Source organism: Molothrus ater, chromosome 9 (assembly GCF_012460135.2).
Source record: "Molothrus ater isolate BHLD 08-10-18 breed brown headed cowbird chromosome 9, BPBGC_Mater_1.1, whole genome shotgun sequence".
Taxonomy (NCBI): domain Eukaryota; kingdom Metazoa; phylum Chordata; class Aves; order Passeriformes; family Icteridae; genus Molothrus; species Molothrus ater.
The window spans coordinates 9013753-9041232 of record NC_050486.2 but is presented as its reverse complement, the minus strand read 5'-3'; the positions used below and the strand labels follow the sequence as shown (position 1 = coordinate 9041232).

Sequence of the window (27480 nt, the reverse complement as noted above, 5' to 3'; positions counted from 1 at the left end):
TAGTAAATGATTATAATTGAGTTTCAAAATTGCAGATATCTCTTGCAATGGGGGATTGACTTGTTTACCTTTTCCCCCAAGAGTTAGATAGAAAAAGTACAGCAGCATACAGTAATGAAATGGCAGAACATCATTGGTGTTTAAATCCAGAACCACCCTTTGTTATTTGATTTCTATAAGAATTCTATTTTACATGCTGAAAACCATAATTTTTTTTTTTGTGTCAAGGACTGTTATTGGTCCTTTTTTGAATGTAGATACTGTGCTAATAGGAGTTGGTTTTAGGTATAGTTTAACTATACCTAAAATAAGAAATATCAGTGTACCTGAATCTTGTTGGGTTTTTTGGCTGATTGCAAGAAATTTACAAATTTTGGAAAAATTTGTTTGTAAATGGTACCTTCCTGAGAAGAATCACAGCACATGCTCAGTTACCCCTCGGCCATTATGTCTGAATGTTCTGACAGAAATTTTTAAGAAGAGGAATTTTAATATCAAAATGAAATTTTATTAATTGTTACTGTAGAATTAATAGTTGGGATGAGTCATGCTAGAGTGAGGCAATGTTTTCTGCAATAAAAAAGTATTTTTACTTCTTGTTCAAGTAATACCACTAGATTTAGAAAGCACAAACACACCTTCTAATCTAGGGGTTTTCATTCCTTTAAAATGATCACACTGGTTTAGCTCAGTTTTCATGTTCCATTGAGGTCTATATAAATAGCTTGCTTAAAATGTGAATGTAGCTTAGACTCAGAAATTCCTGCTGTGTGTGGCAAGCTATGAAAGGGGAAGAAAATTCTATAGCAACTGTTGTTAGAAGGACAGATATCATGTTTGGGCATAGATTGTTTGGTGTGAGTATTAGCTGTCTACTTTTCAGTACAGAATCCCCACTGGGCTTAGATCGAACTTGTTTTGAAAGTACATTGTAGATCAATACAACAGGGGCCAGCTGATGGCTGAGCAGTTAAATATCAGTGCAGCATTCCTCCAAAACTCTCTTTCTAAAGGTAGTCAGCTCTATTTGCTGAAACAGGAATGGTACAAGCTTTATGTATGAAAACATTGAGAGCTGGTTTTGTTTATAGTAATTCAATAATTCACTTGTTAAATAGCACTTCAAAAGACTTTGTGTTTGCAGTAACAATCTTGAAGATTTGGAAAACAATTTTGTTGGTGAGAACCTTGAACAAATAAAAGAGCTAGGAGTTAATTGTGTTATTTAATGCAATTTCATTAAAGTTACCACAGATACCCTGAGAAAGCTTCCATGTGGAATTTCTGCAGGTTTCAACAGATTTTCTCATTTTCATGTGCTGAACAGGTAGGAGCTTTAAACCTCCTCAAATTTTTAAATTAGTCTCACAGTCAGCACGTTGAAATAATATGTATGACCTTTGGATGTGAACTCCTTATAGAATTAAATGAATTTTCAACAAAGAAATAGCTTTGGTTGTTCTGTGTCTGAGCTGTACTGATAAGGGAACAGATGCACCAGTGCATGCATTCTTACTAGGTATCTGAAACATTCAGTGACTAAAGGAAAGTATTTGGGAAAATATTACAGCCATGCACTAAAAAGGAGTGTTGAACTATCGTTTCCTGGTGTTCTCTTAGAAGGCTCCACCACAAGTAGTGCCATCAGGAGAACTGGCTGGCTGCTCTCTTTTCCCTGGCTGGTGTGAAAGGGCAGAGCCAGCGTGCCTGTTTTCTCTCCTGTAGGGAGATAACCTCTCCTTTTTCATCTATCCCAGGAGAACTGGGAGACTGGCACAGGGAAGCATAGCTTAGTTTTTATTTTATTAAATAGTTTATTTTGAAAATATTTTCTCTCTTTATACCTAAATTTAATGCGTGTCCTGAGCCATCATCTAGTCAGAGCTGCACTCCTATAAAGCCTCTGTATTTCCAGAAGTGCTTCCTTTGTGTAACAACATCAAATAATTAAATAAATATGATATATGTGTGTGTGCGTGCGTATGTATATATAGGGAGTTCTTTTAATTTGCTGCCTTGAAATTTCTTGGAAGAGCAACAGAACTGAGAAGAGAGTCTGCCCTCAGGAGCACTATGTCTTATACCACCATGTGACTGTTCCATTTGTTTTGATGCACTTTGATTTGCTAAGTAGCTTGGGGTCATCTTCTTAAGACAAGAGTCTTTAGGAGCTCAAGAATAAATATCTAATGCAAAGTGGGTCAGGAAGGCAGTGCCATTTAAAGTACCACGAATATTTCAGGCTGTTTGGCAGATCCAGCATGCCCTGCATGTGTACAATGTTCATCAGCTATTTTGGGATGAGTTGGGGGAATAACTTGAATGCTTCTGGAGATTTGATGAACACAGTGCTGTGTATTGTACTGAGCTGGGTTTGTGTTTCAGAGCACTCAGCTACCCTGGGACAGGGCAGTGATTGTGCAAATCTAAGACTCAAGTTCTTCCAGTGAGAGAACTTTTTTAAAATCAGAGCTTCCATAAAGAAGTAAGGATGCAAGACTTGTTGTTGTACTTAAATACTTTGCTGAGTTGGAAAGAAAAGAAAGATTTGGGAAAAGGGAAGTTTTTGATAGTATAAGAATAGATTTTAAAATTACATCACAGTGGTTTTACTGCAACATTGCCTTAGGTCACACTTGAGCCATTTAAAAACAAGGTGTAAGGAACAGTTGAAAATTATTTACAGCTGCTCCAGAAAACTCAGCTAAGTCTCCTGGAGAAAGTGCTTGGTGACACTCTGGAAGGAGCTCCCTGCAGTCAGCTGGAATGATGGGCAAATGCAGGAGTGCCATGTACCATTGGAGCTAAACAGGGCTAGGAGCACAAAGCTGGGGTGATCATGGCCGTTAAATTTGTCTTTAAAGTGGCTGGAGCTGTTGTGAAGATCATTGTAGCAGCTGCCTTTCTTGAGTGGCTGAGGTATCTTTTATTCTGTTGTGGGACTGCACTGGAGATGTAGCTTCTGGGTAGTAAAATTTCAAATGGTAGATTTGGGTGGGGCACTCTGTGGCATTCCAAGTTTTGTGTCTTTGAGATCTTTGATAATTGTTGCTAGCCTGGTAATCATTTTGGTTTTGTAAACTTGGGTGAGAGGCCTTTCAGCTTTACAGTGAAATCTGATTGTGTACCTTCACTGCCACACAAACTTCATAATTACTTGTCCAGTTATGCCAGACAGCTTCTATCACAAAGTATGGACAAGAATAACAAAACTGGAGAAATGCTCCTCAGTGGAGGAGCATGCAGTGCTCTGTGCACACTGAAAACAGCAAATTTTAAATGAAATTAGGGAATAACAGAGGGAAGAATTTGATTGTTTATGAAGATTCTCAATAGCATCTCTTTCTTTCAATGAGTGTTGTTTTCATTTTTTTGCAACAGGGCCTGACTTTTCAATGAATACTTGTTTATCTTCTTTCATCATCCAAGGGTTCTGCACTTTTCCCATGTGGGAGAATATGTTTTATTGTTTAAGTGTTAATGTTCAGACCTTTTTCATTACCATGTTTCAGTTTGTAGCCTTTGTTTTGTGTAAAAATAAAATAGATGTGTGTTTCAATCATTTCCTGTTAAATCAGCAATATATTTATCAATCTTCTCATGTCTTGGTAGAATAAATATATAATTAATTTGATGCAGACACATATTTTTGGACTGAATTACAGTATATATGTACGCTCACCATCCTAACTTTTCCTGTTTGGTTTTTTTAGGGAGAGCCTATAACTTTTTGTGAGAATAGTTTTGTGAAGCATCGTTCCAGTACAACGAAGCAGTTCCTGGAAACAGCTGTTAATCTTCAACTGTTTAAACAGGTATAAAGAGTGTAAATGGCCCATATTTAAGGATTTTCTCTTAAAACAGATCTGTGTTAAAATACATTTTCCTTTCTGTCAGCCTACAAAAGTCAGGGCTGAAATCTAAATACAAGTACTTTGGGTACAGTCATCCCAGATTTGTTGTATTTTTATGTCTGCAGTTATAGTTCAAAGGAGTGGTGGTGAAACTGAACAAAAAAATAACCCCAGGGTGCAGAGCCAGTGCAGCATCTCTTCAGAGCCAGTCAGCAACCCAACTAAACAAGAAAAATCAGGAATCTCCCAGCTTGATGGTTGAACTTTGTTTTCAGCTCTCTTGGTTCATGCCCAAAGTGCCTGAACAGCAGAGTGCTTAACTTAAATTGGAATTCACTGGTCTTAATTTAAAAACTGGATTCATCCTGCAACTGCAGTTTTGTTTGCTGGGCTTTTTGAAATATGCACACAGAGAATCTCACAAACCTGAGCTATAGGGGTGGCCTGAACAGTATTCTAGCTGATCTCTTAAAGCAGAATTTGAATTAATAGAGGACTAATTGTTGAATATCTGGGCACAGCTCAGTTGTAGTTTCATTACAGTCTTTGAAATGGATTTTGTTCTTTGATTTTATTCTGTAACTCTTCTCTCTTTTCATCAGTTGACCCCATTGCATGAAAAAGGTGTTAAACTTATCATTGGACTTTTATGAAAATCAAGGAAAATGTGAATGAAATCAGAAGATTCATGAAAATATATATGTGTCTGCAAATGCCTGGAATAATTAATACGCAAGAGCTCATGTTTAAATAATCAGGGGGACTTCTTTGAAGATAAACAACCATGATAGATTAGGGAAGTCTATTATATGTAGAATCTTCTAATTTTTAAAAAGCATTTGGTGTTAATCAGAGGTTAGTGTCTATTGTAAAGATTTGGCTGAGGATGGTATTTTATACAAGCCCCCTGAAAACGTGATCACAAAATGGGGCTCCTTCAATTTTACTGTGGTTGTATAAAATAAGCAATAAGAAATCTGAAACCTTTTGAAGTCTGGTTGACTGGATTGAAATGGGAAGAAGTAACTGATTGAAGTGTGGTTTACTCTGTGCAATAAGGTAGCATGAAATTTTCTTAATAAAAAGCTGCTTACAAGCAATGTTTCTAAAACATTATCACACTGGCAGTACTGAAACAACCTTCAGCTACCATGAATGGGCTGGCTCTGTACTTACCCATTACACTTTCATGTGTTCAAATAAACAGAATCAGTTTACAATTTGTTTATAGCTTGTTTTAATTTTATTTCAATTGAAGGAACTAATAGAGGATTAGGAAATAGTAACAATTTTGATGATGTGTGTGGTTTAATAGTAGTAGTAGTTTTTTTTTTATTCCTCTGGTTCTTGTTGCAAAGGTTACTCCTACTTATTCAGTTAATCCTCAGCCCAGCTGCATCTTCTCCAGTTTTTCCCACTCACAAATGAGCTGTTTTCAAAGTTGTTTGTATTCAAAGAGACCAAACTGTATTTTACTCTGCTCTGAAAGTCTTTTAATAGAAAATAGTTCTTAGGGGCAGCCTTAAACCTAGACCAAGCAGAAAATTGGTACTTTAAATACACCCGTTTTGCCATAATTGACAAGTGAGCTTTATTTGTGCTGTTCTATGAAATCCCTCCTTTGTCCCTTTAGTTTGGCTATCATGGAAGGTAACTAACCTTTGTCTCAAGCTGCAAACATAAGTAATTAATAATTATATCTAATGTGTCAAATAGTTCTCATGAGTGTCCTGGGAAAATATGAATTCATTCTTAGAATGAAGCCTAATGCCAGACTATCTCCTTAAATAGTGTACTTGTATCAGCAAGGTAATCTGCAATGTTTGTTGGGATTTTTTTTCCTAACATGTTAGAAAGTGTTACTTAGAAAAATAATTAATGGATGCAGAAATCAGAAGCCTTTGAAAATTGTTAGTAATTCAAATTTCATTTACCATCTTTATGACCTGAGCTCTTTTGTGAGATATGTGCTGTTATTTTGTGGAAATCACATTTATGATGTTTTCTTTGCTTCTAAAAACCTTTTGGTTTTAAAGTTGATAAAATTACTTGGATATTCTGAATATATGTAGTCTCTCTTTTGGTTTTAGAACTCAAAATCAGTTGAGGATAATGTCTTTAGTCACCTTAAAATCCAAGGGTAACAAAATTGCTAGTTTTTCATTGAAAGAGGTAGTCATCCAAGGGTTCTTTGGATCTCAAAGTGAATATATTTCTTGGAAGAGCAGGCCCTGATTTTTCAGTCTGTAGGTTTGAAGGGTGTGGGTTTGAAAAATGGAAAGAGAAAACCCATAAATTTTATGTGTAATTCCACATGCTATTCTTTTCATGTAGCAGTTTAAGTGCAACCATTAACAGTAAATTACTCAAAAGTACCAACTACTACTACTACCACCACTACTAACACTTATCATTTCTTTTAAATAATGTCTCCAGTATCTTTTTGCTAACAGTTCTCTTTGTCAGTATTTACATTAAATACTCAATTGGTGTGACCCTCTCATGTTCAGTCAATGTCTCAGCCTTCTGTTGATAGGATTTTAGCAGATGATGAGTATGTTCATAAATCTTAGGCTAGTTTATAGTATGGAATGAATTCATAACTTTCCCCAAAGAGATAATGTGGTACAGTTCAAAGGAAAGGTTGGGAGTGGAGGTTGCTGGTTTTGGGGGGCTTTTTTCACAGCAGTAGCTAAAGGTGCTCTTATCTCATTTTCTTACTGTGAAATAATCCAGTGATCCCACAGTGGTCTGACCATGAACCAGCCTATTTGGAAAAAGGCCAGCTTGGAGTAAAATGAAAAAATAAGAAGGAATTTTGACAAGGAAGAGAGAAATATCTTCATGCTTACCTTATTCTTGCTTCTGGAATTTCTGTACTCTGAGAAAGTTGTTTTTTTCATGTCACTAGTCTGTTCATTGGCAAGCATCAGATTGTCACTGACACTGTTTGGATAATCAGTCATAAAAATGATGCAGCCAAATAATTAATTCTGGTTCATTCCTATGTACTGTTTAGTACCAGTGAATAACTCATAATTCTTGCTAGAAGATGTAGTGTATAATTGGAAAATTGCTTTCTCACTTTATCTGTCAGACTTGAGTTAGCCTTTCCAAAACAAAAAGGGAGGGCTTGAAAGAATTTTAAATCTATAGGAATGTGCTTGTTCTACTTCCTTGAAGCCTGGTAATTCTTGAAAAGAATGTATTCATCCCTTCTGAGTGGTTTAATCATTAATTTTCTAATTTTGACTTTTTCTGACACATTTGGATCATTTCACCTATGTATGTGCACTTATTTGTAGCTGCAAATTCATGTGGTCTTGCAGCTGAAACCTCTACATGAGGATAGCTGTTGGAATATGCATCTGTAGATGCACCTAAATAAGGGTTAGTGCTTAAAAACACCCATGATTTCACAGCAGGACCAGGGAATGGCTTGGTGACCTTTATATGATTATGATAAAAAATCCAGAGTTACTATTAAGTAAGGAAATAAATTCTTTTCTTGCCATTAGAAAAATAAAGAAAACACCTGCTCCTGTGTAAAGATGTGAAGTCCATCAGAGAGCAGTGTATTATCCTTAAGGCATATATGGTGTTGAACATACAGATTGCATTATAATGGACACATTTAAAACTCTAACACTGTGAAGCAAGAGAAGAGACAACAAAGTGTAGTGTATGTGACCCTTTTTTTTCCACCTCCAGTTTATTGATGGTCGGCTATCAAAATTAAATGCAGGAAGAGGATTCTCTGATGTTTTTGAAGAAGAAATCACAGCAGGAGGCTTTTGTGGAGGTACAGAATTAATTTGGGAGTACTCATTGGCACTTCTTTGGGAACTGTTTGACATGATGTCCTCATGATGTTTTGTAAGTCTTAGATGTCATTGATCTTTTTACTGTTCTATTGTTCCCTTCATTCTTGGAAAGGTTTTAGCCTTTAACAAATCACTGCTGGGATACACATTATTATGTATCTAGTTACACCAGTGCATTAAATATGTGATATTAGATACGTGTGTAATATTAGGTATGTGTGTTTAATCCTGTAAAGTAATATTTATACTTCAGTATAGGATGAGATATCACTATAGTTTTTACATTTTTAACTGTGTATTTACAAATATGATGCATTCAGTGTAAACTGAATTTTCAAAATAATTTTGACATTTGTACTGCTTAACTTCTAGATAATTATGTTTTCCATAAATGCTTCATTTTTTCATATCTACTTATACCTGCAGTGTAGAAATGACAGTGATGTCCTGAATGTTAAGGGAAACCTGCTTTCTACAATGAATGTGTTACTCTAAAAAAAGTGGAAGTTTTTTTTACTTTTATATATGATCTGAGAAGGGACATGGAAATTTATCTTCTTTGTAAACAAAAATGTAATTCCTCATGTTTGCCTCAGTTGTGTTCACTGACAATTGTTACAACACTTTTCACATCAGCTAACCCATGTGGAGGAGTGCATCCTGAATGCAGTGCTGATTTTTACAGGATTATGGAATGGTTTCCTGTTAAACATTTAGGACAGGTGTATTGTTATATTACATATTGTCATGTTTTAAACCCAGCACCACACAGCTGCTCACTCTACTGCTGCCAAAACCAGCCCAGGTGTAAGAGATGGTATCAAAAGATGGGATCAATATATGCATGACTGTACAAATACTATTTTATGGTCAACCTTGAAAGTTGTGGAGAAGCTTCCTCAGTAGATGGAGGTTATGTGATTTGAGCAACTCCACTGAGGTGCAGATGGCAGCTTTGGATGGACTTCCTTTGCAAGACGGTCCTTGAATGGGACACATTGACGGGAGGATTTGGCCCCCACAGAGAAACTATCAAGTGCTGCAGAGCCATCTGCACCTCATAAAAAATAACTTTTTTATTCTCAAAGTGCATATTTTCTTTTGTTCAAGATTTTCACTGCCTTCTTCTGCCTTCTGTGTCTTTGCTAGGATCTAGCACATAATTTGAGGTTTTGTTCCTTGATCAAATTGTGGTTAGTTTTACAGAGATTTACTTCTTCCCTGCCATTTTAGGGTAAGTTATGCCACCCTGCAAGCAGATTTGAGACTTTGAGCATCCATTATTCAGATAAGTGATGTCAGTATTCAGAGCTCGTTTGCTGACTGCAGTTAGGGGTCAGGAGGCTGCAATAAAACTGCAGTGGAAGTTAGATAAAGCTTGTTTCTTGGCTGTGCTCTGGCAGGCTGTGAACTGTGTCTCACCTGGCTCTGTTCAGGAGGGACCGCTCAGCTCTGCTGGCGGCGCTGGGCTGCCTTGCACTGCCCGTGTGCTTTTCAAGTCAGACAAGCTGATAGTGCCAGGCTGTGGACAAATTGCTTAGGGCACATACTCAGTATTTACATAACTGCTGTCTCATTATTGTTATGAAGTGCAGGGCTAACAATATGTGTGCAATTGAAGGTGACATTTTGTGACGCTAATGGGATAGAACTATGATCTCTTTGCAAACTTAACTCCTGTCAGCTTCAGCAGGAAGCCCAGGGTTTGAAAAAAACAGGTGAAACCCAGATTTCAGAAAAGTCACAGAAAGTTACTGTTAGCTCCAAGCTGTTAAAAGGACAGGTGAACACATTCTTAGTGTAGACAGTATAATTTAAAAACTACTGAATCAAATTCAAATGGAAAGTGTTTCTTTAAGTAATCTCTTTCTAAATTTGCATTTGTCCACATATGCAAGTTTAACTAAACCAGAAAAAAAATTGAAGAATAAATCTTAAATTTCTTTTTTTAAATGATTTTCCTTAAACAAACAATGAAAAAAGTGATCAAAACTTATTTCTGTATCTGCATCTGAAAATAAACTTGTGAGGCATCTTCATTACAGTTGCACTTTTTATAATTGAAGTTTTATTTTCTCTTATTTTTTTTTCTATAGAAGTATAGTTCTCAAGAGCTTTTCAATACAAGAATATAGTGATGGATTGATTTAACACTCAGTTTTCTTGTAGAATATGTTAATTAATTTTAATTACATTAATTTTACCACATCAGCCTTTTTTTTTATTGGTCTAATATCATTGGTGCTAATAGAAGGAAAACTGAAAAAAAACCCCCAACATTTCAAACTCCCTTGTAATGGTAATTTGTTTTAAGGATTCAGACTTTTTTTGCTAGGGTTTCAGGAGGTTCAGCTCTAGCTGAGGGAATGCAATGTTACCATGGTTGTCTGTAGATAAGTATCTGTTTTCTGATTATCATCCCTGAAGAGTCACTACATGACTAGATGAACATTAAACTTGGTCATTTGCTCTGATCCCATTTATTGTTTCTATTAATTGTTTAAGTCAGGTTGTGACAGAGAAAGCTCAGCTGTAGAAAGAGTTAAGGACACCTCAAGAAAGGTGATACATGAACATTGTTGACAAGAATTGAAGCGATGAAATACCATGTTAAAGAAAGCATTTATGGTTCATGCAATATCCTTAACACCCCAGTGGTGGTTAGATTTCACCTTGTACATGTAATTTATGTGCTTCCTTCCCTGGCAATTCTAGGGAGCCACATCAAAGAAGTGAGAAATGAGTTGTTTCTGCTTTAGGTTGCTCTTTGCCATTCTGAATGGAATCAAAATGATCATGAGGGTCCCTACTCTCTAAGCAAGCACTGCTTCCACTTGTGCCATCATTCCTGAGAGTCTGGCTGTCTCAAAATTGCTTGTAAAAATTGAGTGGAATGGGTTCAAGTACCCATTATGAGCCTAAAGAGTTCATGTTTCTTCACCTCATCTTGAAAACTGGGAATACCTTTTCCAATGATCCAGTTAGTTCTCAGAAATGTTCTAGGAGTGTGTTTGGCTTTCATTAGCCATTGGAATAATTCTAGCCACACCTTGGTTAGTGGAATATTGGAACACTTGAGGAGTTTGGAAGCTGTTAAAAGTCTGTAAGGTTACATCAGTATGGTCCTTTCAACGTGGTCAAACTCTGTTTGAAGCTGGAGTGTTCTTTTCAAGGTGAATGTTGTGTATGGGGTCAGTAGCAGCTCTCAGTACTGGAGTATTCCAGTGACTGGTATACTCTAAAAGTTTCTCAGGGATCATGGACCTAATCTTGTTGTTCAGCTGAAGCACCTTTGGGAAGTAGCATTGACTTCTTCATCAAGTAGAATTTAATGTGCTCCTTTGTGGCAAGTTTAGTCCTCGATGGTCCCACAGAACTCAGTAACTCTCACTTGCCTTTAGAGGTTTTCCTTTCTGAAAGAAAATAGATACAGTTAATAATTTAAAAGGATTTTTTTCTGCACAAGAATTTACAGTTGTTAGACTTTCCTCATGTTCCTACTTTGGTATGGTACCTTCTGGAGTCCATGTCATTGTTGTGTTTGAAAGTTTGCCCAGAGGGATCATTATGCTTGAATGCAATTAATACATTATTCTTTGAGTTAGTGTTTTTCTTCTTATACTTCCTAAAAGCATGTTACATTATCATCGTTTTAATTTCAATTTTACCTTAATTGGAATAAAAAACTGTATGGTGAATACATAAGCTTTTACAAAGGAAACAGAAAACAAGCAATAAGAGATTCCTGAGTTTCTTTCTTAGTGTACACACACTCTTATCTTTGCATTCCATGTCTATCTGGAAAGAATTAATTGAATAAGTAATCCTCTAAGTACATTTTTTTATTCTGATAATGGAGAGGGTTGCAATATACATTCAACATTAAAAATGTTGAATATATGTTTGATTGTGTTAATTTCACATTTCTCTTTCAGGAAATTCAAGATCTTATCAGCAGTGGATGCATACAGTGAAGGTATAAACTTGGTTGAGTAATTATACTGGCCACCTTGTCCTTTAGGTCTCAGTCCTTTTCCCCTACTTCTGTGTAATGGTAAAAGTTTGTTCATTTGTGAGAAAGACATAAGTACATTCTGTAAGAAATACCAAGTCATAGTATTTGCAAAAATTATTTGAGTTTTTTAATTGAAGAATTAAAAAAAATTCCCATACACAAAACAAATGCCAAAATACATAAGATTTTTATGTCTGTATAGTCAAAGATTTCATTGCTTTCTGTATCATGCTGCATTCCATGGCTCTAAATTAGGTGTGACAATTTGATATGAGGCTTATCCCTTCTAGTAAATAGCAATTTTGTTAATATGGATTTGTGCAATTTGACTAGCAGAAGACCCTTGTATATATATAACCTTGTTATTCTGCAGCATTAATAAAATACATTATTTTAGATTAAGAGAATTCTTGTTTGATTAAATGAGATAGTTCTTCCTGTCAGGTCAAAGTTTTTTTAGTTGCATAATAAATATGATAGGAACACATGAAAAATAGCCTAACTTCTGAATTGATTTTGAAGTGGTAACAGTGAATGAAGACTGAAAATCCATCATTCTGTTGGAGTGCCTTGATAAATGTGTCAGCTGTGGAATGACGTACTGTAACCCTTGTGTAGCTGCAGACAGCAGGCTGGGGAGGAAACACAGCTGTGCTTGCTCTTACCCATTTCAAAGGAGGGTTGTTACTTCTTCACAGCACACTGTTTATTTTTCCTTGCTGTTGTCTTAAGGTTTACCTTGTGTTAAAATGTTACTAAAATACATTTTTTGTGTATTTCAGAAAGGCGGTGCACTGATCAACACAGCAATGACCAAAGCCACTCCGGCTGTGAAAACAGCATATAAATTTGTAAGATCATCTATTTCAAATAAATAATAATCAAAATACTGCAATTTCTGACAATCTCTCATTCTCTCTGAATGCTAAAAACCTAAGCATTTTATAAATAAATTGCAAAAAGCTACTTCAGCCTGTAGAAAGTGTTGAGCTTCATTTGTTTTCTCATATAGCAGTAGGATTTAGAGTTGTTTCAGAGTCTCCTAGATAGCTTGTACATAAAAATAGACTTTATCAAAGCATCAGTGTGCTGGTTTTCTTTCAGTCCTCATACACACTGGAAGCTTATTTGAATATCATTTAGGTATTTGATACACAGCTGTAATTTCACTTTGGCAGTAAGTGCTGCACTATTGAGATGTGGTAAAGCATCAGTAATGTGTGCAGCAAATCATCTGCTCCTTTTTAAAAACGATAGTGGAATGCTCATGTTTAACTGGATTTAATGCTTACACTTTTCATCTTAAAAGATCTTGTTTTTCAAAGACTGCCTACCCCATGATGCATGTGAGATTATTCTGTATTATACAGTATGATAAAACAGCATTAGAAAAAAATGAGCTGAGAAGTGTTTTAAAGTTGCTTTTATAATACAGAGGAAAAGATTTTTGGCTTCCTTTTTGCTTTTCCAAATGTTTCACTAGCTGGATGCATTATAAATAATCCTGAATAAATCAGTAAATCAATGTGTACTAGAGTATTTTAAGTAAAGTTTTCAAACAGAATTTTTAATTTTACATCACTTTAAAAACACAGCAGTTGTGGAAAGAAACAGGTAAATAAATTAAATATACTTCATATTCATGGACTCATTTATAATTTAAAAAATGGTTCATCTGCAGATTATTCTTCTTCATTTGCACTATCTTAGACTGTGGTTCAGCCTTCAATTTTGATAATTATGCCCTTGATAGTAAAGGTTCTTCAAAGTGAACTTCTGTATATGCCAGGAAACTGCAGTAAACTTCTGAAGATCTTTATGTATATGATATCCATTTTTCTACCCTATTTAATTTCTTACATTGTTGTCCTTTATGTAGCCTACTACCAGAGGACTGAAATATGCATTTCTTAATTGCCACATAACTGATTGGGAGCTTTGAGTAATTTCATTGGTGCCATCCCTGAGAGTTAGAACAGAGCACTCCAAAATTCATCCAAATGCTGTGAGCAGGATCTGGAAAGTTTAAAGTGGCTTTCAGGTTAGCATCTGGTACATGGCACCCCATCGTGCTCTTACTGAGCTTATGGATGTATGATTTAAGGATCAAAAAGACTCTATGACCTCTTGATTCAAGAATTTTTTTTTCTGAATTTCCATGTACAAAAAACTACAGGAAAATAGATGGCTTTTAGATATTTATGCTCTTGAATGTATTTTAAAACTCCTATTTTCAATACAACCTTGAAAACTTTTGTATTTTTTTCCCATTTTTTTTTTAGAAAGACAACTTTTTTTTCTGTTAGGGTTTTTGATGTTATACCCTCATCTTTTATTTTGTCTCCTTCTCCCCCCTTCTCTCTCTCTCTCCCCCTCTGTCTCATTTTTTTTAGCCTAACAACATGGTATTCCATATTGATAATTCCTTTCTGTATTGAAGAATATTCTTGGCTGTTTTCTATGCAACAATGATTCTTGTCTGTCTCTTTTAATGCATACAGAATTCTCCCCTAAATAGCAGCACTGTGCTGTTCAGCAACACTGGGCAAAACCTCCATCTGCATATGAAATCACTTCATTTCTCTTAAGGTTGATGTTGCCCTGCAAGTTGCCAGACTGGAACACTGTAGCAGTCATCTTAAAAATCTTCACATTTTTCAACATGCTTTATTGCTAAAATACCCTTTCAAATCAAAAGGAGCATTTCAAATAAAGGAGTTATATAGATGACCATTCATAGCCTGTCCCTAGTAATAATGGAGAAATTTTGAGTATGTATGTTTTCCCAGCACTGGCATGGATGTACTGAAAAAAAAATCCTTAAATTTTTGGAGAAAGCATGAGTATAAAAAAATACAGTGGCAGTGCATGTTTGAAATTTGTGATAAAGATTATTGCCCTTTTCTATATCACCAGGTGTTTAAAAAAAAGGCAAAATAAGTATGGCATCATAAGGCATGTTCTGTGACTACAGCTAGTGTCCTGCAGAGCAATTTAAGTCCTTTTATTTCTCCAGGCAAAAAACCAGGCGAGGCAAGGAATAAAAGAAGTGAAGAGTAAGTTAAAACACAAGGTATGTAGGACACTTTATTTACTTTCTTACACTGCTTCCTGTACAGTTTGAAGCTTATACTTTACAAATCACACGAGATTTGTGTTTTTAATGACTTTTGAAATATGCTTAGCCCTTTGTTCAACAATACATTTTTCATAACGAGCCCTCTGGCAACTATCTGTCATTCTATGCATCCACTGAATAATCTCTTTATTGTTTGCATATTTTATCATAGAACAACAGAGGTCTTCAAAGATACATTAAGAGGATGTATGTTTTCATAAAGTTGATTGCTTTGATATCACAATCAAAGCCTTTGCTTCAAGCTGAGAATTTGAGAAGGGAGAGTCTTGCAGTACACTGTATTTCAGGAGGTGCAGTTGTCCAGTTTTAGTTCCATAAGATACATGAACAATAGCAATGTTTCAAGGTGAATGAATAGTTTCATTTTGCAAAAGCAACCTCACAAACTCAGAGTAGATGGTTTAGGCATTTTGCAGCTGCTTTTCCCATTTGGAATTTTGCTTCCATGTACGATTTTTCTGTGCAGAAAAGGAACCATTTTTTGGATACATATCACGCTATTTTAAGAAAAAATTCAAAAACATTTGAACAATTCAACTTTTAAATGACCATGCTGGTAATCTGGCGTTTTGAAAAGTTAAATTTGATTTTCTTACTACAGATGGTATTTTCATGACAGTAATAGATTGTGGCAAGATAATTTTGAATGCATTCTGCATGCATAATATGGAGGGTATGTTTGCAGATAATGATTATAAATAAAGGAGTTTAAATCTGTTTTGTTGCATAGGAGAGTGAGGAAGAGTGTGGAACATGCAGTGCTGGTGCAGTACAGACTGTTCCTGTCTACACATCGCATCCTGACAAAAGAACAAGCTCAGAAAAACGAAGGCTGGCACAGGTAAGACACCTGAAACTTCTGTTTGCATTCATATACATATAGGGAAAAAATTTTTGCTGCTTACAGCCGTGTGTCTGTGAATCTGTTTCCAAGATGATTTTCCTGTGTTTGGATAGTGTGACTAAAAGGCTATGTTTATATAAATACTGCTACACTGCATGTGTGGACAAAAAAAATGCTATTTGTGTTTCATCCCTGTTGAGAGGGGAAAGAACAGGAGATCTGTAAGTATGGATCTGAGATTTAATTCTTAAATACTGGTTTTGAGAAAGATTAATATATATCTATGAATAGACCAGAATGTATTTTTTTGAGAAGCCTATCTCATTTATTTTAAGGCATATTAATTTTGTGTTTCTAATAAATTGTTTTGGCAGTCATATGGCCTTTAACCTTGCTCAGATGGTTGTGATTTATTATTTTGTTAATAAGTCAGCTAGTTCATGCAGTGCCAATGTCTTGGCTTTTGTTCTCTAATCCTTCCTAGTCTAGATTTGAAGTAACAGGTGTAGTGTCTCAACTTTGGCACGTATTTTAATGTTTTCGGATTCATTTTGACAGTTTGATTTCAAAATTATAAACAAAGTAGGTTTTCTAACACTTTTTTTCTCCTACAAATATTTACCTGCATATGCACTTATCTTTAATGTATAGGTGTTTATTTTTATGTTATATTGTTATTGCATGTTTTGTGGATTTTTAATGCCTGTATCTTCCTAATATGAGAATTAAGTATGTAAATTCAGTCCGACCAATCTAGCAACATTTTTTTTTTGCTCTAGGTACTGCAATAATAAAAATATGGGTTTTCTATTTAATCAATTTGATTTTGAATTAGTTTTTCTCAGTAATAAATACAAAGTTTCTGGAATACAATTTAGAACTGATACAGATGATTGCTAAATGATGGTGAAATTGTACATTAGTATTAAGTCATTATTTTAAGTAGGGTTATAAATAATACAAAGACTTTCTGCTTCACTGATATGGTAGTGCTGCCTATTGTTATGTACAGGAGTCTAGGGATACAAAGGAATATAATTCACCTTGATACAATTAAAGATTTCTTTTGAAGACGTGTGTTCAGACAGAACAATTGAACTTCTCTGTGTTTTTGTGTTTGTCCAGCTGTACAGTGCTGAATTCTGTAACCATTGCTGTTTCTACCAGTTGTCCTTTAGCTTTGCAAGGGCTAGTGCAAGGCAGGAGTGCAGATGTGAGCCTGGCTTTGTTTCCATGCATCCATACACACGTTGTTAACGGATGGGTATGCACACGGACACGCGTGTGTTTCTGTGGGGTGAATTTACCAACAAAGCTGGGAACTGAGAGCCTCACAGTTTTGCCCTGCTCCAAACCAAAGGTGTCTTCTCCCCAGATCTTGTCCCAAACATCACATGAAGCCAGTGGGCAGGAAGGGGCATGTGGGGATTGCCCTCCAAGAACTCCTTCACCTCTCACTCATTCAATTCTCTTTTTCTTCCTCCCCAAAAGCAAACGAACCAAAGGACTTCTGAAAAATAAGTCTGCTGTTGCTACTCTGTTTTTATTTTTGGTCTTGGTGTTTGAATAAGATAACATAAATTCTTTATTAATAAGTGGTGATTTTAAAGTTTACATCCAAATGAGAATATATGTTAGTATTCACAGTGCATGTGTATGAGAGATCATGTTTGATCTAGTACTGAATCTACTGTTTAAAAGAAGTGAAATTCAGTGTGCTGTTGCCAGATTTAATCCTTTTTCTGGTAGTCTTTATCCTGCAAATGAAACTCTTCACCCAGATCTCTAAAATTATCTTTACCAGTGGCTGTATCAGTATAAGGCTAGTGCTAATGTGGAGTTTAGGCAATTTGATACACATTTAAAGGAAGGACCAGATACTGATTAGGTTGTTACATTGATGTACTGTAATACCCACCCCAAACCTAGATAAACAATAAACAAGAGAGAGTAATTGCTTTTAATGGTCATCCTGCTTCCAAAATAGAGGCATCTCTGCACTTTATTACTATCTCTTCCATACTGAAACATTTAGAAAATTGTAAATACAAAGAATTTGGTGTCATATTTTATGTTCTATCAGAAGTATGCATTGAGCTTCTCCTTCTCCTCTTCTTGGAAACAGTTAATTATTAAGAGTTACCTGAGATGCTGTAAAACATACTTTGAAAAGTTATCTAACATATCAAAGTTTGCTTTACTGAAAAATATAATTTTAAAAATTTGTTCATAACAGGATTTGGGGGTTTGAGAGAACGTTTCCTTTACAATAGGAAGTAAGTCTGCTTTTACCCCAGCAAGCAGGAGTTTGTATATGGGTCTGCTAATTAGTATGGTTATTTCCTGTTTTGTTGATGAGGCTTTAATAAATGTCAAGGGTACAGCCATGAAGATCTCCCAATTAGGCTTTGCGTTTGTAATACCCAGCCCCTCTGCTTTTGTGTGAGGATGACAGTTCCAACTGCAGCCTCAGCCTAACAGGGCTCAAGGGAAAGGATACTTCTCTGGTTTTATTGAAAACACAGCCAGTTTGGCCCAGGGAGAATACCAGCACTGGTCACAGTGCAGAGCCATTTTTAACAATGAATATTTACTAAGCTTTATCACTGCTGTCAGAGTGGCTTTATTGTATTTTTTCTTTTCCAGATTGGCAATAGGCTTAAGAAAAATCAGCAGTAAATTAAAAAAAATAAAAATTATAGCATCTAAAATAGCTGTCAAAACCTAACCAGAGGATAAATAATTAAATGTGTTATTGCAAACTGAAGCGCTCGGCTTGCCCTCCTATAATTTGCATTTTGAAAGTGTTTCCTAGAAGCTGGAGCGGAGTGCACTGGTTGGTGCCCGCGTGCGTGCGCGTGTGCGCACAATTAATCCGTGCCCAGACGAGCCGTTCCCTCTCTGCAGTGCTCATCTGAGCTTGCTCCTGCTCAGGTTCGCTGTTCTAGGCTCTTCAGACATGTGTGAGCTTAGCTATACTGCAAGTCAACATTAACAGATGGATTGCCCTAAGCAAGGGAAAACCACAACAACAAAATCTAGTGAAAGTGGAGGATTGAAGCTTTTTATTGTTAAGCCTTATTAAAACCTTGGCATGTGTACTGCTGTTAACTGTTTCATGCCTAGAGCTAATAATGTGTCTCGGATATGTTTCATCTCTTACATTAATTAGGAATGTAGAAGATACAAGAAATCACCAGCTAAAATTTTTGAAATAGAAGTTAATGCAAGCATGAAATTGCTTAGGCTCTATTTGCAGTATCTTGTGAGTGAAACCACTGAGTTCCTTTAGCTGTTGATGAGCAAGGTACAGCAGGGCATGTTTTAGACTATGGAGCATTCAGTATTTGCATAATCTCTTTTAATTCTGTGCCATGTTATGCTCCCAGGTAATGCAGATTTCTGGATACACAGGGACCTAAATGCAATAGGAGCTTTGTAAAATTGCTCCAAATTAAAATATAATTAAAAAGAGAGCATATTTATTATGATCCTGCTTTGAATGCCAGGAAGATCTGTTTGATTTCATTAATATGATCTTTGTAATTTTACTATTACATCAGGTGTTGGGGTAGCTTAGACCATGTCAGGATCTCAACAGTCAAAATGTATTTCATGGCAAATAAAACACTCTGGAAGATTAGCAGAATACCAAATAAGTACTACCAGTTCCCTTTGCAGTTATTAAATTAGCAGTGCCCCTTGTCACTCAGAAAATGTATGTTCTATCTGTACTTTTAGGCACCTACTACTTTCCATCTGTAATGGAAATAGGCATGTTGACTCTAAGGGTGGATTTACCAATCACTGTGTCTCAGCACTGCTTTAAATGTTCCTATATTGAAGATACCAGGTGAACTACTCACCATGACTTTGCAGAATCCAAATAGAGTGTCTAAGAAGGTTTTTGAAACACTCTTAATAAAAATCAAGTTAGACAAAACTTTTTTCTTGATGTTCTCAAAGAGAAGAGAGTTTTTTATATTTTTTCTTTCTTTCCTTTTTTAAAGAGTATTGCAAATGGAGCTTTTTCACTTTTATTGAAGAATGTCCTAGAGACTATACAATATATAATTCAGCTTGCAGTAGGTGTGCTTGGCATCTGTTCAACAAACACAGCAAGTGTCAGGCAGGAAGATGTGTTCAGAATAACCTTACCTTCAGGAGTGCCCCATTTATCAATATCCCTACAATGGCCAGTAAAATAAATGACATAATCATTAGCTACAAAGGACTTCTAGTAACTGATTACCCTCCTAACCTGAAAAAGGTGATGAGAGTGGCTATTATGAAAAGAGGGCTATTCTGAAGAGTTTTTATTTTTCCTGAAAAATAAGAAAGGAAATTGTGATAATGTAGTGCTGAATGTACATATTCTGTATCAGATGACTGAATGTCTTTTAGAAAAAATATCCACAGTCAGTCCCACAGTGATTTCAGAAACATAAATCTGATTAAGTACATTTACCTGTATTTGTATTCTGACAATGTGCTTGAGATCACATCTATGACTACCAACCACAAATAACACTGATTCTGTTGCTAGAGGTTTCTTCCACCCTCATTGACTGAAATATTATAAATTGAAAGATGTCATAAACAGTACGAGCTAGTTTTTAATGTAAGTCACATTTTGCTTCTGTAAAATACAGTTTTGAAGTAAGCATCAGTTGATCAGTAAATTCTGTTTCTTTAGCTAATGTGGTGTAATGTGAAAATATTGAAATTACCATTAGCTTCCTTTAAATTGAAGAAAAATCTTTTGTCTTATTGTGTCAAGTAAGATCTCTTCATTCTGCAAAACAGTCAGATTTCCTTTTAATTAAAAATGAAAAAGCTAGGCTATCAAAATTCAAATTGCAGATTACGAGAGTGCCCTCTTGTGGCTCCTGTTCCTTTCCAAAGTGGCAGAGCACCGGGATCCTCTGCCTGTGCAAGCCTGTGCAATGGAGACCTCTTACAATCAAGGGGTATTTCCTTTATTTGTGTTAAGTGAAATTGCCCCTGGATTTTGTGCAAATTAAGTGTTCACATGCTTTTATGTATCATGCATGATACTATTTTCAGGAACAGGGAGTAGAAGCTCCCAGGCAGAGGTGTAATTGCAGGATTGCTGAAACCTGTCCCTGCTTCCCACTAAACAGGGACAGTGACTGTCCTCACCAGAGCTGTGCTGTTTGTTCTGCACCCATAAACCACTGTCAGCCATGTGGCTGCCGTTCTTGGCCTTTTGCTGTAAAAATCAATTGAGAAATCTCTTCACTAATTACCTCGATTCCAATTAAATTTAACAAAAAAATAGATGGGGTAATGGTCAGGAAGTGGCTCTGAAATTTTTTGTCACCCTGTGGAATGCTTGGTTTTTCAGGGCAAAGTCATCAGCATATCTACCTCTGATTTATCCTACTCAAAGAAAAATTTATACAAACAAAAAGTTTGTAGATACTTCTCCTGGCTATTGTAGCCCTCCTCTTTAAGTTTTATAATAAATAGAAATGCAGCCTTTCAGACGGTCTTTCTTCTGCAAGCAAATGAACTATACTGGTATGTGTAGCACTGTTTCCTTTCTCTGAAGAATCTCAGAGAAAAATGCTCTCTCACAGAGTATCTTCAAACTGGGTGAACCTTTCTATCCTCAGAATTTAATTGAAATAACCAGATTAATTTTTTCATCAGGAGAATTTATCGACATCTTAATTTAGCAGTGGTATCTTTTACTTTCTTTTGCTGTGTATCTTCTGTCTTCCACGAGTCAGAGTTTTGCTCCACTAAATCAGGGAGCCAGGAGAGCCATCAGACAATAGTTGGAACCCTGTGTCTTGAAGGTTTGAAGAGCACCACTTTACATCTAAATCTTCAGCTCTAATACTCTATGTTCCCTAACATTTTCTTCCTCTCTATATTCCTAAGAATGGAAAAAAAAAGAATAAAGAAGTTCAATTAATGAAAAAAGTTTGTCTGGAGGCAAAAGGAGGGAGAAACAGAAGAAACAGGAAAATCCTTTCCTGCAGGGATCTCAGCATCTCTGAGAGTCCAGATTCAGCCTGTCTAATTTTAGATACTGCTGAAATGCTGCAGTTAGCAGCAGTGCTGCCTTAGGCTCTTTCTGCAGTGAGTGGAGAGAGGGGCATGACTGAAGGGCAGCTCAGCCCACCTAGAATCTCAATTGCATCCTGATGATGCCTCTGTCTTGCTTCTAATTGTCTAATTTGGGCCCAAAAATAGCTGAAATCAGTAACATCCAACTCCAAGTGCCAGCCAAATTCCACAGCACCTTTAGAGAAAGACCCTTATTTGTTGAGCAGAAGACCCTTACTGGTGTCAAACAGGAGGAGGGACTCCTCGTTGGTAATTCTTCTGCTTGGAATCCTAGGCAGTGTGGAAATGTGTTTAGAGTCAGTATTCCAAGTCTGTTTTTCCTTGCAAATATGATTAGTCTGTTTTCAAGCTTCCTATGGCACTTCCCTCAAATAGGATCTTCCACAGTCCATTGGTCTGATGGACAGGGCTGGTGCTGCTGCGGTCTGGATCTGTAGGGTGTTTGTGTTTACCATCACATCCACATTGTCCATTTTAATGTATGTATTTTTGATAGGTTTTCCTCTGAGAAAGTCACACGTGATCAGCAACTGGTGCTCTCAGCAATGATTGTAGCATGAGACAGTTCTGCTGATGTAAGGGTATGATGCACATTTTACCCAAAAGATCAATTTAACCAGTAGTCTCTCTTTTATCTGCTTAGGAATTGTATCAAATAGCACATTTCAGCCAAATAAACTGGATTTACAACTGTCCTGGTTCACTAAAGTCCCACACTGTGCACCTGAGTTACTCCCACATCTTTTGACTTTCTTATTACCTCGAATGCATGTTCCTTTTTCTGGTTTTGTTCATATAAACATTTGTTATGGCTTTGGACACTGATTAGTCTTTCTTTTCTGACACACATTCCTCCCTTATCTTCCTGCTCTTCTGTCCACTGTGACCCTCTGAGTCCTCCATTCTGTAATTTTCCTTCCATCCAATCATTGAGTGGACATTAGGACATTAATCACCATCAGAAAAGGGAAAATAAGTGATATATTTCTCCATTCTTGTAACTGCAAATTCTGCCTGGTGAATCTGATTCTTAAAATCATGCACAAAAAAAATGAGCTGCTGGCTTTGGTTGTTGCAAATGGCACTGCAAATCTCCACATCCTATTTGAAAAGACTAACACTTGTGCTTGTTGCCAATGAAAGTGGAGGGATGGTGCACTCCCTGCAGCCAGGATGGTGTGTGGCACGGTGCATCATCAGCTGAAAACGGGAGGGGGTGCTAAGAATATCCTCGGTGCCACTGAGAAAAGCAGGGTTTGGCTGTGGGGAGCTGGTGCCTCACTCTAGGCAGTGTGGGACCTCAGGCTTCCTGAGGATAAAAAGGGGCTGCAATTCTGCAGGGAAACTGGAAGGTTGCTTGTTGTTTTGGAGCAAAACAGAACTATTCTGAAAAAATATTTGTGGAAGCATGATTAATTGTAAAAAAGGAAGAGAAGCATTACACAATTCTCAAATGATACCTGGGTTCAGGAGTCTAGTGTGCATAAATGGTAGGGAGCTGAGAGCTTGTTCATTTTTCACCACAGTAATTCAGAACAAAAGTAATTACATGTGCTATCTGTGACTAACTATCTCAACAAATTTATCATCTGTACTTATAATAAGTCCTACCTCAGCAGAGGTATTAGGGTTTCCTATAACTGTACAATAGTCACTGGAGATCTCTGTGGCATTAAAGTGTACTTGGCATTTCAAAGCACTGTGCCCATACACATATTTCTGGTAGTATCTATTTAATTTATATCCAGGACAGTTTTCTGATATCAGAGCATTCTTGATTAGAATCTGTACTTCTTTTCTGTCTCTGCTTTCCCTCTTCTTTCATCAGTCTCAGCTCAGGGGGAGTGTAATGAGGAGTACCTTCCTGTGAGTCATGGCTTTAGGTCACAGTGTTTAACCGGAAAGGAAGGCGACAAGTTGTGCTTTACTGGAAAGTCTGATTGAAAGATCTTTTGCTTCCCTGCTGGATGGAGCCGTAATTATGTCTGTGATTTGGTTGTAGAGGAGGATGGGTAAAATAAAATACTGAATCATAAATAACAGTGGGGTTTTATTTCTTTTTTTTCTCATGCTGAATGAATAATCTTTAAATTTTTAAGAAAAAGGAAGCAGTACTTCACAGTTTTAAACCATGGTATATATTTTTCTCTTTTTTTTTGAAACTTTATATGTGTTGATGTATTGAGTAGCCAGTAAATGTGAAATTGTATTTGTGCTGCCATTTATCAAAAGATTATTTGTTTTTCACTTTGAGTGTAATTAATAGCAGCAGCCTTGTTAAACTTCCTGCCTTAGTATCAATCAATACACACTCATTACCAAAAGCTGGACATCTGAAAGGTCTAGCATTATATAAAAAGCTGACATTTCAAAGATTGACTTTCATGCCCAATCAAGAATATAACCATCTTACATTTAAATCCTTTAGCATTCATGTATTTTGGCATTTTTATTCCAAATTAGTACATTTTGTGAGGCTACCAGCAAGAAGAAGAGAACAGTTTAAGGACTGACTCTCCCTTTATTTGGTTCTACTATATTTATACTGTTAGCTCATTTTCCTTATTTCAGTGGTCAGCATTGGATCAGGTCTGTATAGGCTGCAGACTACTTGCAGAAGGAGATTTTGAAGCAGGGCAGCAACCAGAGAGGATGGATATGGTGAATAAAAAAAGGATATATAGCCTCACACCAGCTTGTGGAGAACATGAGCTTGTGTTTAAGTGTGCTCAGCTCTTACATTCCAAGCGAGATGAGAGATGCCATGTGCAGGAAAATGTGAGAAATTTGAAACAGCAAAAGCTGAATCCCTGTTCTTGTTATGATATAAAGTAAATACATTAAGTAATATATTTAATATCTAAGCAGAACTGTTTGGAAGAAGCAAAACAACCAGGTACTTTAAAGAAGTTTGTTCCTTTATTTTATAGAAATAAACATGACAGCAGTCTATTAAGACTTTATAAAGTTCTGGTGCAGCAAGAAAGGACTGTTGCCATATCATTTCTGGTGGTAATAAATTTAAATGGTCTGGTTGTTATTAGAATGCTAATCAGGAAGGAAGCAGAAGTCTGTCCTTTTTTCATAAAGGGGTATAAAAAAGGTTACACACTTCAAAATGCAGAAAAGACAGAAATTAAAAGCTTAAATAACTGCAAACAGCAGGGTACGTCAGTAATGGAAGGACTTCTTAAATGACTCTGACAGCTTTTGCAGGTGCACATACTCTGTCACTTTGCCTAGTGGAGCATTGAAAAAGTTTTATGGCTCTCCTTTTGAAATTTATTAAGGGTTTCTTTCTTTCTTTTTCTTTCTTTGCAAAGTAGTCTGGACATACCCCTCCCTTGCAGTCGTTTTTATTACAGCTCCTAAAGGAAAGTCACCTATTCAAAAACATGTGTTGCTTGTTGTATCTGTGGTTAGCTCACAGAGCAGTAAATGCTGGAGAAGGTTGTTATTTACAGCCAGATATTTTCCTTTCCTTCCCTTCCCCCATATCTTTTTCTTTGTATGTAAATCCCATTTTATTTGGTTTAGTTGTTGAAAGTTTCCCTGTATAATTTTATAATATACCCCATATCATTTAAATTGGTAACAAAAATATTTTTTTCAAAGAGTTTGACCATCAGGAGCTAGGAGTTCTTGTTTTGGAGGGAGGTTTTAGATTTATCAACTTGTCTGTTACATTTCTCTATATGATTATTCGTACTTTCACTCACACACCTCCATATTACTGGTCATTGATGTTCTGAGGGGTCACGGCAATGCCTGCGTTGTTCACTGATTCTACTTAGTTTTATTCAGCTCCTGTTTGTCAAAGACACAACTTTTCTTCCTTTTTTCCCCTTTTTTTCTTGAAGCTTGATATCTGTCCTCTTTGAAATATTATTTATTATTTCAGCAAATCAGCAAGTGTTACCTTGTAGAATTTTATTCCATTGGCAGAGTTAATTTCTCTACAGATGAACAAGTGTCAGCTTCCATTTTGTTTTCTGCAAGTTGTCAACATTTAAAAAAATCTTCTTCCCTGCAAAATCTCATATTTATGTTAGTAGGAGTACATGTGATGGCAACATCTAATTTTGATGCATATTCAAAAGAAAGTGAGAGAGGCAGACAGGATTTTGCCCTTCAGGAGCCATTTCCAGGTTAGAGCTTGAATTACAATGAATGTCATGTCAGAATTTTCTTGGGGAAAATTCTGTGTTACCAAAATTTCTAGTGTTACCCAATCAAAGTATTTCAATTTTCGCAGTGAAGATAAGGACTTAAAGCTTCAACTTTTAAACGAGAACCAGTGATTGTGCTTGTGACAGGGATCAGTAAGATAACCAATCACCAGTATCAGTTAACAGAGGGATTCACTTCCCTTTACTTACAACAGGAGAATGATTGCTTGCAACAGTGGTGGGAACAACACTATGAACTCACAAAAATATGAAGGAGATAGAAATAGTTTGATTCTCTGCATTCCATCCTATACCTTTTGCTCAGAATGAATTTTAGGGTTGTTTGATGGGCTGTAATACTCTAATAATTCTCTCATTTTCCATCAACTATTAACTTGGTTTAACACATAAAGAACCACGTGTTTCCTCTTTGGGGGCAAAGAACTGTGGAAAGTGTTATCAAAACTTGCTGCTTCAATTAAATTCTCTCTTGTTGAACAGAAAAAATGTCTCAGTCTCTAAAGAGTGAATTCTGAGACATTCCTGTAAATAATGGGGGGGTGGGGGGAGTTACAGAGAGCGTCCTGGTATTTGTAGAACACTGACAACATCTGTAATAGGTAACATACTGAAATCCTCACAGTACGAGATTTTCAAGCTCCTTGTAGTCTGAAATTAAGGCCATATTTCTTCCCCATCAGGGGCTGGTTGCAGGTTTAGGCATTTGGTGAACTGCATGATGAGATGTGGGCAGTAGCACTTCTTACTTGTGGATGATTTTCCTCAAAGTTCGCTTATGCTGTTTTCCCTCTGTAAAAATTCCATCCATATGTCTTTAAATTATTAGTGGTTATCCAGGGTTCACAATATCTTTAGTGTATTGATTGCCAGTATAGTTAAACTTCCTATATAAAAAGTTTTTGATACAAAACAAGTATGAGAGTTGTATAGTCCTGAAGACAGTCATTTGCAGAGTACAAGTGATTAAAATTCCTGATTTAAATATTCTGGTCAGGATAGAGACTTCTTTTCCAATTATTGTTGAATTTTTTAGACTATTTTTTTTTGCTGAATAATAATGTGATGTAGTAGGTGAGTACTCTGTACAGAAACGTGTGAATTTACAGCATACCAGCTCCACCATGCAAAGTCCTCTTGGGGTGCTCTGAGTGTGCACTGGGTTGGAATTAACTGTAATCCATAGTAAATTATCCTGCACAAAGGCATTCTTAGTGCAAAGTTCCTGAACTGGATATTATTTACTCTGCAATCCTGTACAGCACCATAACATAAATGTAGCTTTATGATGAGACTCCCAACTTCCTTTGTATTTGCTACTTCAAAAGTCAGTTTTTCCTCATGCTCAGTAGACCACATGAACCAAAGCTTGGCAAATATTTCTACCAGAAAGTATTAAACCACGGTGCTTTTTGTGATGTGCTTTCAAGAAAGGGTAGCTGGTAGACTTGAGTGATGCTTTTCCTCCAATATCCAGTCTTCTGCTAATCAGTGCTTTGCATAAATAATAAGGCACAC

At 36.3% G+C, this 27480-nt stretch overlaps 1 protein-coding gene across 1 annotated transcript in view; it reads left to right on the top strand.

The window, feature by feature from the left end:
• The window catches only part of DENND1B (DENN domain containing 1B), a 149459-nt gene that overhangs the window by 111872 nt on the left and 10107 nt on the right, over nucleotides 1-27480 (top strand). The window contains exons 15-20 of the mRNA XM_036388022.1: nucleotides 3714-3815; nucleotides 7566-7656; nucleotides 11614-11654; nucleotides 12476-12544; nucleotides 14710-14766; nucleotides 15563-15673. Of these exons, the coding sequence (XP_036243915.1) occupies nucleotides 3714-3815; nucleotides 7566-7656; nucleotides 11614-11654; nucleotides 12476-12544; nucleotides 14710-14766; nucleotides 15563-15673 (471 nt within the window). The remainder of the gene's footprint in view (nucleotides 1-3713; nucleotides 3816-7565; nucleotides 7657-11613; nucleotides 11655-12475; nucleotides 12545-14709; nucleotides 14767-15562; nucleotides 15674-27480) is intronic.